Raw genomic sequence first — 16,237 nt, 5'->3', positions numbered from 1 at the left:
GAGATATGTCGTTTGTGGGGAATTGTACTGCCTTCTGATGCCTAAACAGCAATATCAGGCTATCTTGGCTCAATGTGTTGAGTGGCAATGGGATAAAATAACATAATCATGATTGGGGGGAGGGGGGCTTTGTCCAAGTGTCAGCGCCTGAGGGGAGGCCCACAGTCTCAGACTTTGAAAACCTGTGGTATAGACCATATCCCTTAAACACATGGCACTATTAGTACCGTATTCACACTACATCGTCTGATGGGTTATATTTTAAGCAAAATGATGAACAAAGATGAATAAAGTCATGTTCTATGTTGTTTATACGTTCATTTATAAGTTGTTCCATTATTCATCACAGGGAATCATAAAATGAATATACTCTTCAGAAACAAAGCTCCGTGAGCAGAAAAGGAGGAAGAAAATGGGTATATTGGCAAGTTCAGCTTCAAATCGAGAAAGATGTCCTGCATTTTGGGTGAGAGAGAGAGAGAGAGAGAGCGCGTCATCTCTCCCCGTCTGTCTCGTCTCTCACCGTGGCAGAGAGAGTGAGAGACAGACGGAGAACGGGAGGGGGGGGGGGCTGAGAGATGTGTATTCCCAGTAACTAGTAGCAATAATAACAATATTACCAATGGCCAAATACTTACCCATACTAATGATAATAGCTACCCATATTAATACAACAGTGCATCTTTGCACAAAGCTCTCAGGTTTAAGGTAGCCTACAGTACCTCGGTTTAAGGTAGATTTAGAACAGATTAAAAACATTCTATTAATTTCCGATTAATCGTGATTAACTATGGACAATCATGCGATTAATCGCGATTAAATATTTTAATCGATTGACAGCCCTAATAGAGACACTGTGGATCGCGTCATCATTCAGAAACCACGGCCAAAACGGGGGGAAACAAAAACTCCCCCCGACCCCCCCAATCCTGGCATTCTCCTATGTCGCATGTTGCACACAAATATCATATATACGGAAGATGAACACTCCAACTTACTTCCTTGACAGATAGATTCACATTTTTCTTCTCGCCAATTCTCAATGGCTTCCTTGTTTTGCTCGGGAGTACAAAAAAACTTTAATTGGCGATTTTTTACATTTCCTCACTCCTCCACACCCATCTTAGCTTTTATGTTTTATGTGCTGCTGGTTTGTTCTGGTGTGTACTTTTTGATGGTTGGCTCTTGCCTGTGGTAACCTGTCTGTCATCATCGGTTAGCTTTTGCATCTGCTGTTAGCCTGCTAACATATTGGGCCTTAGCCCTCGTTCACACAGGACGCCGAACGTAAGCAGAGCTGAAGCTTGAAGCAGCACAAGCTGATCTGACGCCTAACTGTTCACACAAGAAGCCTTCTCTTTTTCTCTCAGCGCCCCCTCGGCGCGCCTTGAACCCGCCCACAACTCCCATTGACTTCATGCCTAGCAGCTTCAAGCTTCACGCGTCACGCCTGGAAAAATAGGACTGAATCCTGAACGATCGCTCCAGCGGGGCTTCAGCGCTTCGGCGTGGCGTGGGGCTGGTGTGAACGGTCTCACCTGTTGACAACAAGGATGCCGAAATGAAACGGCGTGGCTTCAGCGTGGCTTTGGTGTTGCTTCAGTATGGCATTGGCATTGCTTCGGCGTATAGTGTGAAGGGCCACTTATGCTTAGTCACACTAAATCTATAATCTTGTCTCCTAAGAAGCAATAGGGCAGGGGTGGCCAAACTACGGCCCGCGGGCCAACTGCGGCCCGCTGCCCGTTTTTAACTCATTGAGTGCCAAGGACGAGTATGTTCGTCAATTCAGATACTAACGTAGAGTGCCAAGGACGAGTATGTTCGTCAATTGCGTTTTTTGACGGTGGGACGTGGATCAAAGCCTCAGGCATCTCCTGTACAAATATTGTAGCTATTGAAGGTGTATAACCTATTTTACGGACTCATTAGGTGGCGACAGTGCTCTCCAGATTAGAGAAAGGTCCGGAAAACAGCAGGAAAAAGCCCCGTGATGAAAGAGAAACCGCTCATGCTGCAGCTCTGTCTGGAGCTGACGTTGGCTGCGAACAGCAGTCAATCCGCGCCCACAACTGAGCCCCTCTGCCTCTGTCTGTCTGTCTGTCTGCATAGTTTCTCCACACGATTAGCCGCCAGAAAGGCAGCACCCGACGCCGAAGGGCCAAACCTTTCCCTGCAGTCCGGTTTGGCATTTCCGTGTCGCGCTGGGAGGCGGCGCACAAAAACGGAGCGCTCCGAAAATAGACTGGGTGCGTGTTAGGCTGTGTGTTAGTGTGGGGAGGAGTTTGCAGCTGAGGGGGGGAGAGGGGGGTGGGGCACGCAGGGCACCACACAACTACACCACGTCACTACATCAGAAAATATTAGCTTCAGACTCAGTGAATGTGCTTGAAATGCTTCATTTCACAAAAGGCGGAATAACTCAGCTTCTAATTTGAAACGTGTCTTTTTGCTCAAAACAACCTATCTTCTCCGGCTCATAACTAAAGAATGGAAAATGGTATCAATAAACTTTTTTTTGCAGATGATAGAAGAGAGTCTCATCGTTCTTTGTGCGTGTTCGGTGTTTACATAGTAATATCACACAATATTCTGTGGGCCTCGAGAAATCACTGAAAACGCTCTGAAACTCTGGCACTGGGAGCGTCCGTTCTCCAAAAGTGGCTGGCCCTCAATGAGTTAAGTGGCCCGCCATGAATTTAGAAAAAAAAAAAAAAAAAAAAATTGTTGCTAAAAACGTTTTTCCGTTTTTCTGTTTCAAAGTTTAAAACGGAAAACGAAAACGAAAACGGGGGAAAAAACGGAAAAAAAAAACATTAAGAAAAAGAAACTGAAAAACAAAAACAAAAAAACGGATTCCCCCCATTTCATTTTTTCAATTTAAAACCATTGAAAATGGGTTATACTTTGGCACCCTGACATGGTCTATTTATTAAAAAAAAAAAAAAAAATACTGAATTAATGTTTAATACTAATGTTATGTTAAATTATCTCTGTCTTAACCTGTTGGCACAGGAAAAGAAAATTTGATAACATACAGAAATACCCATTGTAATATAGGTGAGCGCATCAATAAACTATGTGTCATATATTTATTTAGGTAGAAATTCAATTTTTGATGGCACAAGGGTTTTCTGGTCCAATTTTTTTGCCGCGAAAACTGCCGCGCTTAATATTGTTTGGCCCGCGACTCCTTATATTTTTCTGTATGCGGCCCACAACCAAAAAAGTTTGGCCACCCCTGCAATAGGGGTTAACTGCCATTTTTGTTGTAGTTTTGTTTTCTCCTGTTCCTTTGCATAGGGAGGTAGGCCTTAGCAAAATGTATTTTGGTTATTTCTTTTGTGTAGGGATTTAGTGAGGTTATGTAATTACCGGTAGTTGTTTGCTTCCTTTTGTTTCTTTATCTTTTGGGCATTTAGTTCTCCCCGAAGTTGATGCCTCTCTGTGAAAACTCCAGTTTCTATGCTGCAATATTTATTCACGTGTCAAATAAATGGCACACTCGTGTCACTTTTATGTTGCGGCAGCTGACCCTATAGACCAGGTTGGTAACAACATGCACACACACGCACACACCTCCATGAGACCCAGCCATGGCAACTGAATGATTAACATGTCCTAAAAGCACTGTACAGGCATGCAGGGGGCATCTAACAGGCATGCAGTTCAGAGAGAGAGAGAGCCGTGTTCATTAATAACAGGATTAAAGCTAATGGTATAAACGGAGACAGAGGATGTGTCAGGTACAAATAGGGAAGTGACGGGCTCAGTGCGGGGTACGTTTCAGCAGGAGGATGGGGAAGGGAGAAGGGCTGGCTGAGGTTGTTATTGTCATGGATTACCCTCTGCCACTTGATCTGCCTATTGCAGTAATCCCCTATCTAAGCTCCACAGGAAGGCAAAAACACACAGGAGTTATGTTGCAGCGATAGAAATGTCTTGAAAACATCTCTTATAAGCCCGCGGACGGAGCTTATTGACATTTTTGCCTCCATCTCCGCTATTCACTGCCTGCCGGTGATCTGTCTTGAATTAGCCAGTCATGATCTCGCTCCCTCTGACCCAGGAATCCAATTAGACGACCAGCACTCTCTGTTTTGTTTTCCACACCCCCCCCTCTCCCCCACTCTGTCTCCTCATAAAGACTTTATGCTGTTTTGATTTGATGCGGGCCTTGATGGGATGCGGTCACGGCTGACTGGTCAGGGAGTGTGGGGCCTCGGGAGCTGTAGTTCAGTGATGGAGACGTCTGTGGGGAACCATCACAGATAGTGCTCTTCAAAAGGATGCACACTTTCCAGTCCCGCTTCAGCACTAACAAGAGATTGAATTCATCAGCTCGTTATCAAGCCTCAGATGAGTATTTAAATCAGTGGAGTTGGTGGGGTGGAACACATGACCCTTTAGGACCAAGGGCTGCAGTACTGTTATACCTCTGCCACAGTCCAGCTGCTGACGTGCGGAGGGCTTTCAGATCGGAGCATGTCGGGAACACGGGGGTGTTCAGCAGCAGGTGTATCGCTCACGCTAAATAAATACGACCAGCACCAAAAACCACATGCAACACACACATATTTCCCACATGTTTGAATGACCTTTTCCACTCACCAAAAGACTTCTCTGGACTTTGTGAATTTGGGGCGCGCGTGCAATCACACTCTCAGTGGTGATAAATGTGGGAGTGAGGCCTGCTGGAGCTGCAGGTGTAGGCCTGCTGTAGGACACGAGACTGCTGGGTCTGTGCCTCTCCCTATCCCATACCGCCCAGCGCCCCTCCCACACCGCCCAGCGCCCCTCCCACCATACCGCCCAGCGCCCCTCCCACCATACCGCCCAGCACCCCTCCCACCATACCACCCAGCAACCCTCCCACCACCCCCTTGATGTCAGAAAAACATGCTCTCTTCCCAGAGGAGTGAGAAGCCGCTAGAATCGCCACAGAAACCCCCACCACCGCACACATGCACACACACGCACGCACGCACACACACACACACACACCACCCCTCACCCCCCCCCCCCCCAGCTAATAGATTCTCCATGGTCACCAAAGAGAAAGCATGAGAGAGAGAGAGAGAGAGAGAGAGAGAGAGAGAGTGAGTGAGAGAAATGGTGCGATGGAGAGAATGGGGAGGGGGATGTAAGTAAATGAACTGTGCCTCGAGAAGAAAGGTTCTTTTAGAGTCCTCTCCTCACCACATATGGGCTAGCTCCCACAAGCAAGAGGGATAGGAAGAGAGAGCGAGAGAGGACAGAGAGAGGGACAGAGAGAGAGCTGTTTGTTATAACGCGCCAACAGGTGGTCTGGTGTAGTCGCACAATTATGCCAGCGTATGTCTGAGTAGGAACTTTTCAATCACTTCTGTTATAATGTATTCCTGTGCAAGGGAGAGACACGGATCACCTGGAGGCTGCCAGGGAAAGAAAGCAGGCTCTACTGAAGCTATGCTGTGCAGCTGCTGGTTAAAGCCATAGACCTGTTGGCACATAGTGCTTTCCTGTCCAAGAAATAAATATTGGTTGAGAAGTCGAGTCGAATCGAATCGACGTTTTTCTCATGGTCTAGCGTGCTTTTGTGGCAATGACGATGTTGCAGTGTCCGGAGCGTACAGCTTCAAAGCAACGATGAACTGCTCTTAATAGAAACCGCAGTGAATCCTACTGAATTCTATTTGATCAAGGACACATTGAATTAGGGATGCACAATATATCGGCAATCATATCGTATCGGCCGATGTTTGTAGTCATTTTTTAACATATCAGCATCGGTATCAGCCACATTTTTCATATTGAGAGGAAATAATGTGGTAAATCTATGATTTAGGTTTTGGAAATAAAGAAATGCATGACTTTTTCAAATTCACGGTGTTTACATGTGTTTTTCCAGTATGTAAAAAATGTGATTATCATATAAATGTGTTTTTATTGGGGCTGTCAAACGATTAATTTTCTTAATCGTGATTAATCTTGCGATTAATCGCATCTTTGTATCGCATGTTTAAAATGCCATTATTTTGCATTTCAAAATTTCATTGCATTGCATTTCATTTTTAGCTGTGGAGCAGTCGAAACTAGAGATGGCCCGATACCGATGCCAGTATCGGTATATATTTTGCTGTACTCGTACTTGCCCGATACTGACACGGCCGCGCGCCCGATACCACTTTACACCTAGGGCATGCAACGTGACATTAACCTAGCAAGCCAGCGTCAGGCTCACACAGCTGTTAATGCATGCAGAGAAGCTTCACTATAACAGCCTGTTTGTTTGCATCTCTACCTGGAGCGCTTTGTGAGGAGAAATAAAAAGCTATCAGGTCAGTAATCAGCTGAGTGAGCTACAGCCTGCACCGCTTCGCTCGCCTATTCACTGTCTGACTGATTAGCTCTGCAGTTAGCCGCGTAGCCTGCAACAAGCTAAAACACTTTCTGTTCAACTTACAGGTTAACATTAGTTGCTCTTCTAGCAGACAACACAGTGCTGTGGAACAAGCAAAGGCTTACCAGATCGTTGTAATACGTGCTACGTGTCCCGTAATCCATACTGCCTTAAAGTTTAACGTTTTAAAAGTGGAACGTAACGTTAAAGTGGAACGTAACGTTAATGCAAATTTAGCAACAATTGTCACAATTTCATTTCGGTTTTGCCTTCAAAATAAAAGCACAATAAAGTTTGTTTTTACAATAAACATTAAAGTACCGTAGTAATCTAACTACGAGACCCAACATAATGAACATAAGAACACAAGGAACCTCTATTTTAATGTTTGAATGAAAATAGACCAGCAGAACAAATACAAAGTTTCCAATTATTTAATTGGAAACCTTATTTCCTTATTTAATGGGAAACTTTTGTTTCATAAGGCATCAAGAGAAGAGACTATCAAGTATAGGTGATACCCATTATGCGAAATTTCTGTGGTCTTGCGAAAACTAGGTAGCCTACTTCTGCAGATAATATATACTAAAGAAAATCACTAAAACCCATAATCTTGAAAATGTATCTTTTAATTAACCATACGGTGTAACAAAAACACGTTGTCAACCACGAATTAAATACACGGTATCGGTATTCGGTATCGGCAAGTACCCAGATGTCAGTACTCGTACTCGTACTTGGTCAGCAAAAAAGTGGTATCGGGACAACCCTAGTCGAAACCCAAAATGACACAGCCGAAGAAGGCTGTGTCTGAGCTAAAAACTTTGGCACTTCCATGTGAATAATGGATCGGTATTGGAAACTGTGTATTGATAACGTGTATATCGCGTGAAGCCATTGGAGCCGACCTCCCAGTGGTTAGAGGACCCGCGCATCCGAGACTCTGAAGGAAGAATGAGTGATGAGTCTCGCGCTAGCTAACTGGCCGCTAGCTGCTCCGGTATGCTTAGCCTACTGCTCTTGACTTGTCCACTTTTTTAAGTAAAATTAGCCATTTAGAAGTATATTGCTGTCTTTCTCTTCCATGCCTGCACAAGCAGGAGACAGGAAACCGCTGCGAACGGCTTGACTACAAGTACAGGTGCGACGAAGGGACAAAATAGTGGCATGCGATTAACGCGATAAAAAAAAAAAGCGTTATGGTCGGCCCTTAATCGCATCACGATTAACGCGTTAACGCTGACAGCCCTAGTTTTTATACAGATCATATTGAGATCTGTAAACATCGGTTATCAGCCATAACAGCAATGTTAATATCAGTTATCGGTATCGGCCAAATTTTTCACATCGGTGCATCCCTACATTGAATTAAAATGTCTCTCTTTATGTGTGCACTGCTTCAAGAGTAACTGCCTTATCTTTACCGGAATAATCAATATAAATGAATATTTAACAGCTCTTTATATGCAGATTACAGGTCAGGAGGTCGTATGTTTCTGGGGTGCTGGGGAAGTTCACTGTGCATTTGTACACCTGGTAAATACATTATTTTCATGGTCCGTCATAAAATAAGCGCTCATACAGTAACACCCACATTCCAACCCCATGGTTTTACTCACTCTGCACATTGAGCCAGGCTGGATTGGAAACGATTGCCCGACTGCTCTCGGACTGGCCCACTTGACATTCATAAGGGGCGTCATCTTCCAGTTCGACCCTTTCAATCTGGAGATGGTATTGTCCTGGAAGAGAGATGGTCAGATTTATTCCCATTATAATGACACATTATCTTGTGATTGTGAGGACTTGCACAATAGTAATTAAAACGAGGATGGGTTCATTTATTTCTCTTGTTCACACTCTGAAAATAACGCTCTTTGTTCAGATCTGTATGTATATCCACCTACTGTACGCCCTGATTCTTTTGTGATGATGTTAGAGTGGCTGAGCTAATACAGTAGGCAATTATCAACGTGTGAAATATGGGGAAATGAACAATAAAAGCAGTTTCTCATTTGTCAGTTTCATTTGTCTAATTGTTATAATGATATGCTTTGTAGTGAGCCACTTGGAACTCTGAAGTAGCCCATCATACTGCTTTATGGTCAGATTGAAAATCTGCATAAACTGAAAACACTATTCTCGAACAGACTGCTGACTTTTGTCAGGGTATTTGATTCTGAATAGACTATTTCTGTATGATGGAAACATTGCAGTTGCTGAGAACCTCCTGCTGCAGGCATTTGCAGTGACATGCATGTGTAAGTTGTGTATATTCAGAAATATGTTTGTCTCAGAATGAATTTCCAGTATGGTAAATGAAATCCAATTGCAGATGCAAAACATTGACTGAATAAACTGTCTATTTAATTGATGCCAGGCAGAGTTCTTCTCTCTGTATCTCTCTGCTGATTGTCTGGCATGTCAACAGAGCTTGATTTGTTTGATGCATTGCCATAACTTGTGTGGATTAGATGGTGTTCAGGGGTGGTTTTCCAGCTCTGTTGTCTGGCTTGCAGCCTACTAACATGTGCAAAATAGTATCTTGGTCTGACAACCACCCATGCCTAAAAATGTATGTGTCAAGTTAGCTGGCAAGATAATTAACACCAAGCAGCAGAAGCAATTTTCACATCTAAGTTATCATTAAGTGCAGAGAGAGAGAGAGAGAGAGAGAGAGAGAGAGAGAGAGAGAGAGAGAGAGAGAGAGAGAGAGAGACACACACACACACACACACACACACACACACACACACACACACACACACACATTTAAGTTATTAATCAGTTTCCCCTTTCCTGAAATTACTCACAAATGGTGCAATCAAGTTGCAGAGAGTGTGTATTTATGGTAGCGGAGATGGTGGATGGTTGCAACACGTTTTGCTCATTTGTCCATAACTCTGTTTATTTCAGCTACAGCCTTCAGAAATGTTGTATGTCTAAATCGCTGCCTCTCTGTTAGGGGTGGGACAAAATATCGATACCCACGTTATCGCGATATTTCCACCCGCGATACGTTATCGATACACTGGCGCCAAGTATCGATATGTTTATTAATTAATTTTTTTTTTTTTTTTTTTTAATAAACAGGCTAAAATATTATGCTGTGTGTGGTAGTTGAAACATAGTTTCAAGTTGACTTTATTTATGTTTGTAGTTGAAACAAAAACATAACTACTGTAGGCTACATGAATGGAAATGTTTGATCATTAATATCTACTTTTAGAAATTATATAGGTAGGTAGGTAGGTTATATAGGTTTTCTTGTTTTAATAGTAATAATAAAAAGACTTAATGTGTAACTTTTCCTCCGTGGTATCGAAAATGGTATGAGTGAGTGAGTGAACTCAGAGAGTTCATGTCAATTCTGCTAATAAATGCATAATACATGATTTTTTGCCTTCAGAGGTATTTTTTTCACTTGTTACACAGGTATCGTGATGTATCGTCTTCCAATATATCGCAGTATCGCAGTATCGCAGTATCGTGATATATCGTTATCGAGGGCCAAGTATCGTGACGATATCGTATCGTGAGCTACTCAGCGATTCCCACCCCTACTCTCTGTAGCAAAATATATTGCATCTTCTCCCAAGTGAGAATGTGTATAATGGCCTCAAAGCCAAAGATGCATTTTGTCACAATCTACCCTAATGTAATTACAGCTCATAATAAGAATTAGGGGGAAAATCAATAACTAATAATACTATATATAGAATATATAAGTTAGAAATAGAAGAGTAGTTAGAACAGATAGAATAATAGAATAGTTAGAATAGAACTATAAGTTCAAAGTAATTAATTATGACAGTCCTTTTTCATGTAGTCTCATCTAACGACAGAATGGTGTTTTTGTCAGTATTTGTTTGGACTACATCTAATTTATATTCATTGAACAAAAACATGAACATCATTATTGACATTGTACTGTTTTCATTGCAAGAACTACAGTTGTTAGTCATTTACACACACACACCATATTGTACTGTTTTCATTGCAAGAACTACAGTTGTTAGTCATTTACACACACACACACACACACACACTCTCTCACACACACGTGTGTGTGTGTGTGTGTGTGTGTGTGTGTGCGTGCGTGCGTGCGTGCGTGCGTGCGTGCGTGCGTGTGTGAGAGAGAGAGTTTTTAGGGGTGTGATGATACATCGATCTTGGAGTATTGGAAGAGAGGCTTTGGATAAAATCCAAAAGTACTGTAGCACACGGATCAAGTAGAAACTTTTATTGAACCAACGTTTCGACGCAGGGTGCGTCTTCATCAGAGTTCTGAATAACAATGAAATGTTTTCTTTTAAATAACCTCCCAATCATTAAGACTGATCCAGCCCAGGCTGGAGGAAGAGGGAGGAGGTGACAAGTGGACAGAATTAATGTACATAATTGCATAATTGCAAGGTTAAAACCATACATGTTTGAAGGTTACAAAATACAGAAAAATACGTCAGATCATTTATACATCTTGGAGTATTGTTATATTGATTGATATCGTATCGATGCGAAGTGAAACATCGATACATATCATCTTTAAGATACACTTTATAAATCCAAGGTGATGAAGCATAGATGTGCATGGCTTACTTGTATGTCCATAAATGAAAGGTCACCAAGGGCTCTTTAAAAAAAAAAAAACATTTGCACTAAACATATAAATGTAACTGATTGTGTTAAATTGGCAAATAATGTCATCTCACATCGATCACAGGCCCCTGAATTGAATCTAAATCGCATCATGGAAGACTTTGTGATTTCAGCAAATATCGTATCATTGTCCAAAGAATCAATATAATATTGTATCGTGATGAAACTTGTGATTCCCACAGCAAATATGTTTTTTCATATTTGAATTTGCATGAACTTACTGTAACTGTAACAACTTATCGATAGTGTTATAGAGAGCTATAAGGACAAATAGAGCAATCATTCTCTGACACCCCCCCACACACACACACACACACTATACAATCTGCGTGAAAGGCGCCTTATAAAATAAATGTATTATTATTATTATTAATCTCTGTCCTCATATTTAAACTTTATTCTATATGGTTAACATTGCACTGTCAGGAGCCATTCATGTATGCCTGCCTACACAGATAGATGGGGGAGTTGCAGTTTGGAGGGAAGCTGAGTAGTGTCTACTGGTGATCCTGACAGACAACCAATTTGCATCATTCTGTTAGCTGAGCACCAAATATGATTTGCATCCATATTGTTTTGTTATGTGAGAAACAGGCTTTATGTTGGAGGAACATTTCACAATTTTAGAGTCATTCATTGTACGAGCTCCCCCTGCTCCCTCCCCTCCCGACTCCAACCACCTGGTTTTGCAATTTGTTAATCTTTTTACTCTGACTCTCTGTAACCGCCAACCATCTCACATAGGTTTGCATTGTCATGTGTTCAGTGCTGCTCTATAAATACCAGGTAGGCTACAACCTGATCCAATAGCCTTTACACAGTCTTCACTATTCAAAAACCAAGCTAAACAGTTTTTACACATCAGGCAGCTGAAATGTCTTTATTAGATCTTTTTCTGGCTCTGTCCTGTATTTCACAGGTTTCAAAAGTAACTGACCAGAACTTTGCCATTTTGAGATGCTCAGAAACCACCATTATCTTTCAATTAATCTTATAATGAACAAAATTGTATATTGGTTAGGTTTGCAGCTGTAACACTTACTAAGGGCCAAAGTAGTATTGTAGTATAGGACTGAACATGCACAATTACTACAATAAAATATATCAATAAAGGCTTAACTCAATGTATGGGCTGTATCTACACTATAATTGGACTACCGCAGTGATACTCAACTTGCAGCCCGCGGGCCGTGTGTGGCACCGTGATGGAATTGCAAAAAAAACAAAAAAAACAATTGCAATTCCATCGCGGGCCGCACAGGGGGCGCCCGCGGGCCGCATGTGGCCCGCGATGGAATTGCAAAAAAAAAAGACAGTGCACCTGAACGCAACATGCAAGATACCCGCTGGATAAGTGTCCAAATGTTCATGTCATTCTGGCCAATACTCCACTTCTGTTATAGCATTTCAGTCTGGAATATGGAATATCTTTCAATAATCTATGATTTAGCTGCTAAATTGTCAAATACCGCCGTCTGCTCGCTATACCCGATGTGCACAACATTGTCAGATTAAACTCCGGCTGACACCCCAAAAACCTACAATCCACTACAGAAAAATGTATATTGTTTGTTTATTAACTGGCCCCTGGCCTTCTATCATTTCACAAAAGTAGCCCCCGGGCAAAGCAAGTAGCCCTGGACTAGCGCGTCTCTCTGTCCGTCTCTCTGTCCTTCGCGTATCTCGGGAACCGTTGGTCGGATCGACTTCAAACTTGCGCAGTGTGTCAACGTGGACCTGACGGAGTGCAGACCACTGTTTTTGTTCATTCAATATTAATAGAACGTTCAATATGAATTAATTTCTGATCGTTTCTGCTCCATCCGTGTGAACAACAAATCGAACGCTCCTCTCTGGAGCGACGAGAGCACAAAGAAACCATTGCGTGATGTCACCACTTCTGGTCAGTAATAGAGTACCGCAGGGAAGATGGATTTTTGTAGTCGGAACGCAGAAGTCCCGGACTTCCGGGTTCTTCACTGTTTCTGCCTATGGGATTTTTGAATGGGTTTTTGTCGCACTGCTTCAAATAAGGTCTGTGGGCAACGCAAGCTTATTCAAATGCGAACCTGCGTTCAGCGAGATAATCTTCACACGAGGACCACTTTCATGAGTTTTGAAGCGTAAATGCGAACCCTAGAAGTAAAAAGCTCATGCTAAGCTATTCCAAAACTACACACAGTGTCGCATAGGCTTCCACGTCACGTCACCACTCAACCTAGAGTGTTGTTGATGTGTGCGCTGCTGTGCACTGATTACCCCGGGCTGAACCAGGTGAGGGAAAGAGAATTTCCGTGTTCGTCCTTTGAAGTGATGATGTTATTGACGTATAATATCCCCATCGACTCAACAGTGTAGTCTCATTTAGCCGTTTGCTAGCTAGCCACCCTTTTAACGGCACGTAAAAGCTTCAAAACTCATAAAAGTGGTCCTCATGTGTGAAGATTATCCTGCTGAACACTGGTTCGCGTTTGAATAAGCTTGCGTTAACCACAGACCTTATTTGAAGCATCACGCCAAAAACCCATCCAAAAATTCCATAGGCAGAAACAGTGAAGAACCGGAAGTGTTAGTGTTACAGGTCCCAAGGCATTGGGCTCTGTATGCAGATAGTTGTGTAGGGTGTCCTGTATTTAACAGGGAAACGGGGGGAAACACGAGACAGGGAGATTAGATGATGTTGTTCCCTGAGTCTGCTCAGTCAATTATTTATTTTCACAATAATCTTAAATTTCTTTTTCTTTCTTTATATAAAAAATAATAAACATTCCAGTCACCAACATTGGTTTCCATATTCCCATTTCTTTTCACAACTATATTTCAAATATAGTTCAGTGTGTTTACTTTATATCAGTAAATTATATTTGCACACAATCAGTGTTGCAACCAGCAGTCACTGTGTGAATTACAGTGGCTTTCAACATAAAATGCATTAAAACGTCAAAATAAATATCTGAGTGACTTGACATATCAGAGAAAACCTTATTTCTAAATCATTTTAACCTTATAAACTGTTCAACATTCATACAACTAAATACGTTCACATAGCACATGCACCAGTATAGGCTATTAGCTTAACACATTCAGTGCCAAGGACGTCTGTGGACGTCCTAAAAAAAAGTAACGAGGAGTGCCAAGGACGTCTGTGGACGTCCTAAAATCATAATTCATATTATTCCATAATTCTGCTGTTTAAGGTCGTACCTAGCCAGTGAGCATGAATCCCTTCAAGGGATCACACGGCGCCACCTTAAACATCGTCACAGGAGCTGCTCCACCCACCTCAGATCCTTTACTTTGTACAGGAGACAGCGGAGAAAGTGGAAACCGATGCATGCTTTCTGCCAGCGCCGTATATATTGCTCTGCCTACAGCGGAGAGTGGGCTCGGCTGCATCCGCGCTCACAACTGAGCTCTTATGCTTCTATCTATCTCCACACGATTTCCTAGAAAGGCAGCATCCGAAGCCGAACGGCCATGCCTTTTCGTTCAGTCGCGTTTGCCCATCAAGGAAATGATGCGCGCTGGGATCTGTCCGGGGCAAAAACGAGAAAACAAACTGTGCGTGTGGGAGGAGCCCGCAGCTCAGAGGTGGAGAGGGGAGAGGGGGGAGGGAGGGAGGGGGGGGGGGGGGGGAGGGAGGGGGGGGGGGGGGGGGAGAGGTGTGTGTGTCACACAGGCTTCACAGAAACCACACCACACGCCACCACATCAGAAAACACCAGCCAGAGTCAGTGAATGTGGTCGAAATTAGAGTGCAAAAGGTATTCATAAAAGGGCCTATAACTTGGAAAGTAAAAAAAAACGACAGAAAACCATTGAAAGTGCACTTTTTTGAGAGGCTGTAATTTCATAATGGAACTGTCTAGAAACAAAATTTCTTCTTTGGAAGAAGCAGGAGTGTTCAATCTTTCATTAAAGTCCAGCCCCGTTAATATAGCCATAATAGAAAAAATTCTATAGCTGTTTTCAACTGAATGGAAGTGAATCTGGCACAGGCTCCAGACAATTTTACTGAAGCGCTGTGGCACTGAATGTGTTAACAGCAGGCTAACTCTTAGGACATAATGCTACTCACTAGCTTCATTAGCACTGGGCTATCGACAATTTACATAAATAAACCCATTCCCAAAACGACTTGACACTTGGTACAATGGACAGTACACCTTCACAGCTCATTCCCCCACCCCACAATGACAATTACAATCCCCAAAACACAATAGGACCAAATTCAGTTCACTAAAGCAACGAAAATAATGTAAATAAATGCGGTCGGCCATCTTGTCCCATCCGCTCCCATTATAAAGCTGTTAGCTATGTTAGCCAGCTATGTTAGCCTTTAGCTACCAAACATAACTTGTAAAATAATTATTACTTCTTTTTAACCCCACGTATTTGGCACGTTATATGACACCTTATAGATTCATTATCTAGCAGTGTGTTTTAATACTAACCTGTATTTAACAGGGAAACGGGGAAAACACGAGACAGGGGTGATTAGATGACGTTGTTCCCTGAGTCTGCTCAGTCAATTCTGAGGTGACGTCAGGTTCCGGTTCCTACATCACGCTGTGGACGCGACAGCGCCTCCGTGTGGTGTAAACTCGAATCACACTGTATCAACCCAAGTGTACAAAGCAACTACATAGAGGTGTAAAATTAAATTAATTTGGCCTATACCATAAAACAAAATGTGACTACTTTTATGGGTGTCACATTAGCATCGATGTTTTCTGGACTCATTCCTGCGGCTCTCTATGGAGACCACTGAGACGCTGTTTTGAGCGGACACGGACACATTTTCACTGCTAAGTACACAATCAGAGAGAGATTTCTGCCTTCAGATCAGCTGGCATTCATGCAATGTTACATATATCAGCAGTGTATTGACAATATAGACAGCTAACGTTAGCTAGAAAGAGCTAGCTAAGTAAAGTTAGGCAGAGCTGGGTCATCTCTGCAACCATAATGTTCCAAAAGCGTAATGTGAAGATTTTTCACTGTTAAAGGGATAGTTTGGTTTGTTTGAAGTTGGGTCCTATCAGCTAGTTTGATACACTAACTTAATTAGGTACAGTGTTCTGGAGGCTGGGCGCATTGTGGAACAAGACCCGGCACTCAGAGCAGCAACCAAACCAGCCTTTTCTCTGTAAGTACGTGGGGTCAACAACTAAAATGTAATTCAGCCACCTAAAA

The 16,237-nt window shown here is 42.6% G+C and overlaps 1 protein-coding gene across 1 annotated transcript in view; it reads right to left on the bottom strand.

The window, feature by feature from the left end:
• Positions 1–16,237, bottom strand: part of nphs1 (NPHS1 adhesion molecule, nephrin) — a gene marked incomplete at its 3' end in the record, with an annotated part of 130,702 nt that overhangs the window by 102,964 nt on the left and 11,501 nt on the right. Inside the window, 1 exon segment of the mRNA XM_083648232.1 lies at positions 8,002–8,124. Within this exon segment, the coding sequence (XP_083504358.1) occupies positions 8,002–8,124 (123 nt within the window).

Source organism: Poromitra crassiceps, assembly GCF_964638095.1.
Source record: "Poromitra crassiceps genome assembly, chromosome: 1".
Classification (NCBI taxonomy): Eukaryota; Metazoa; Chordata; class Actinopteri; order Beryciformes; family Melamphaidae; genus Poromitra; species Poromitra crassiceps.
This window is presented reverse-complemented; position numbering and strand designations above follow the sequence as displayed.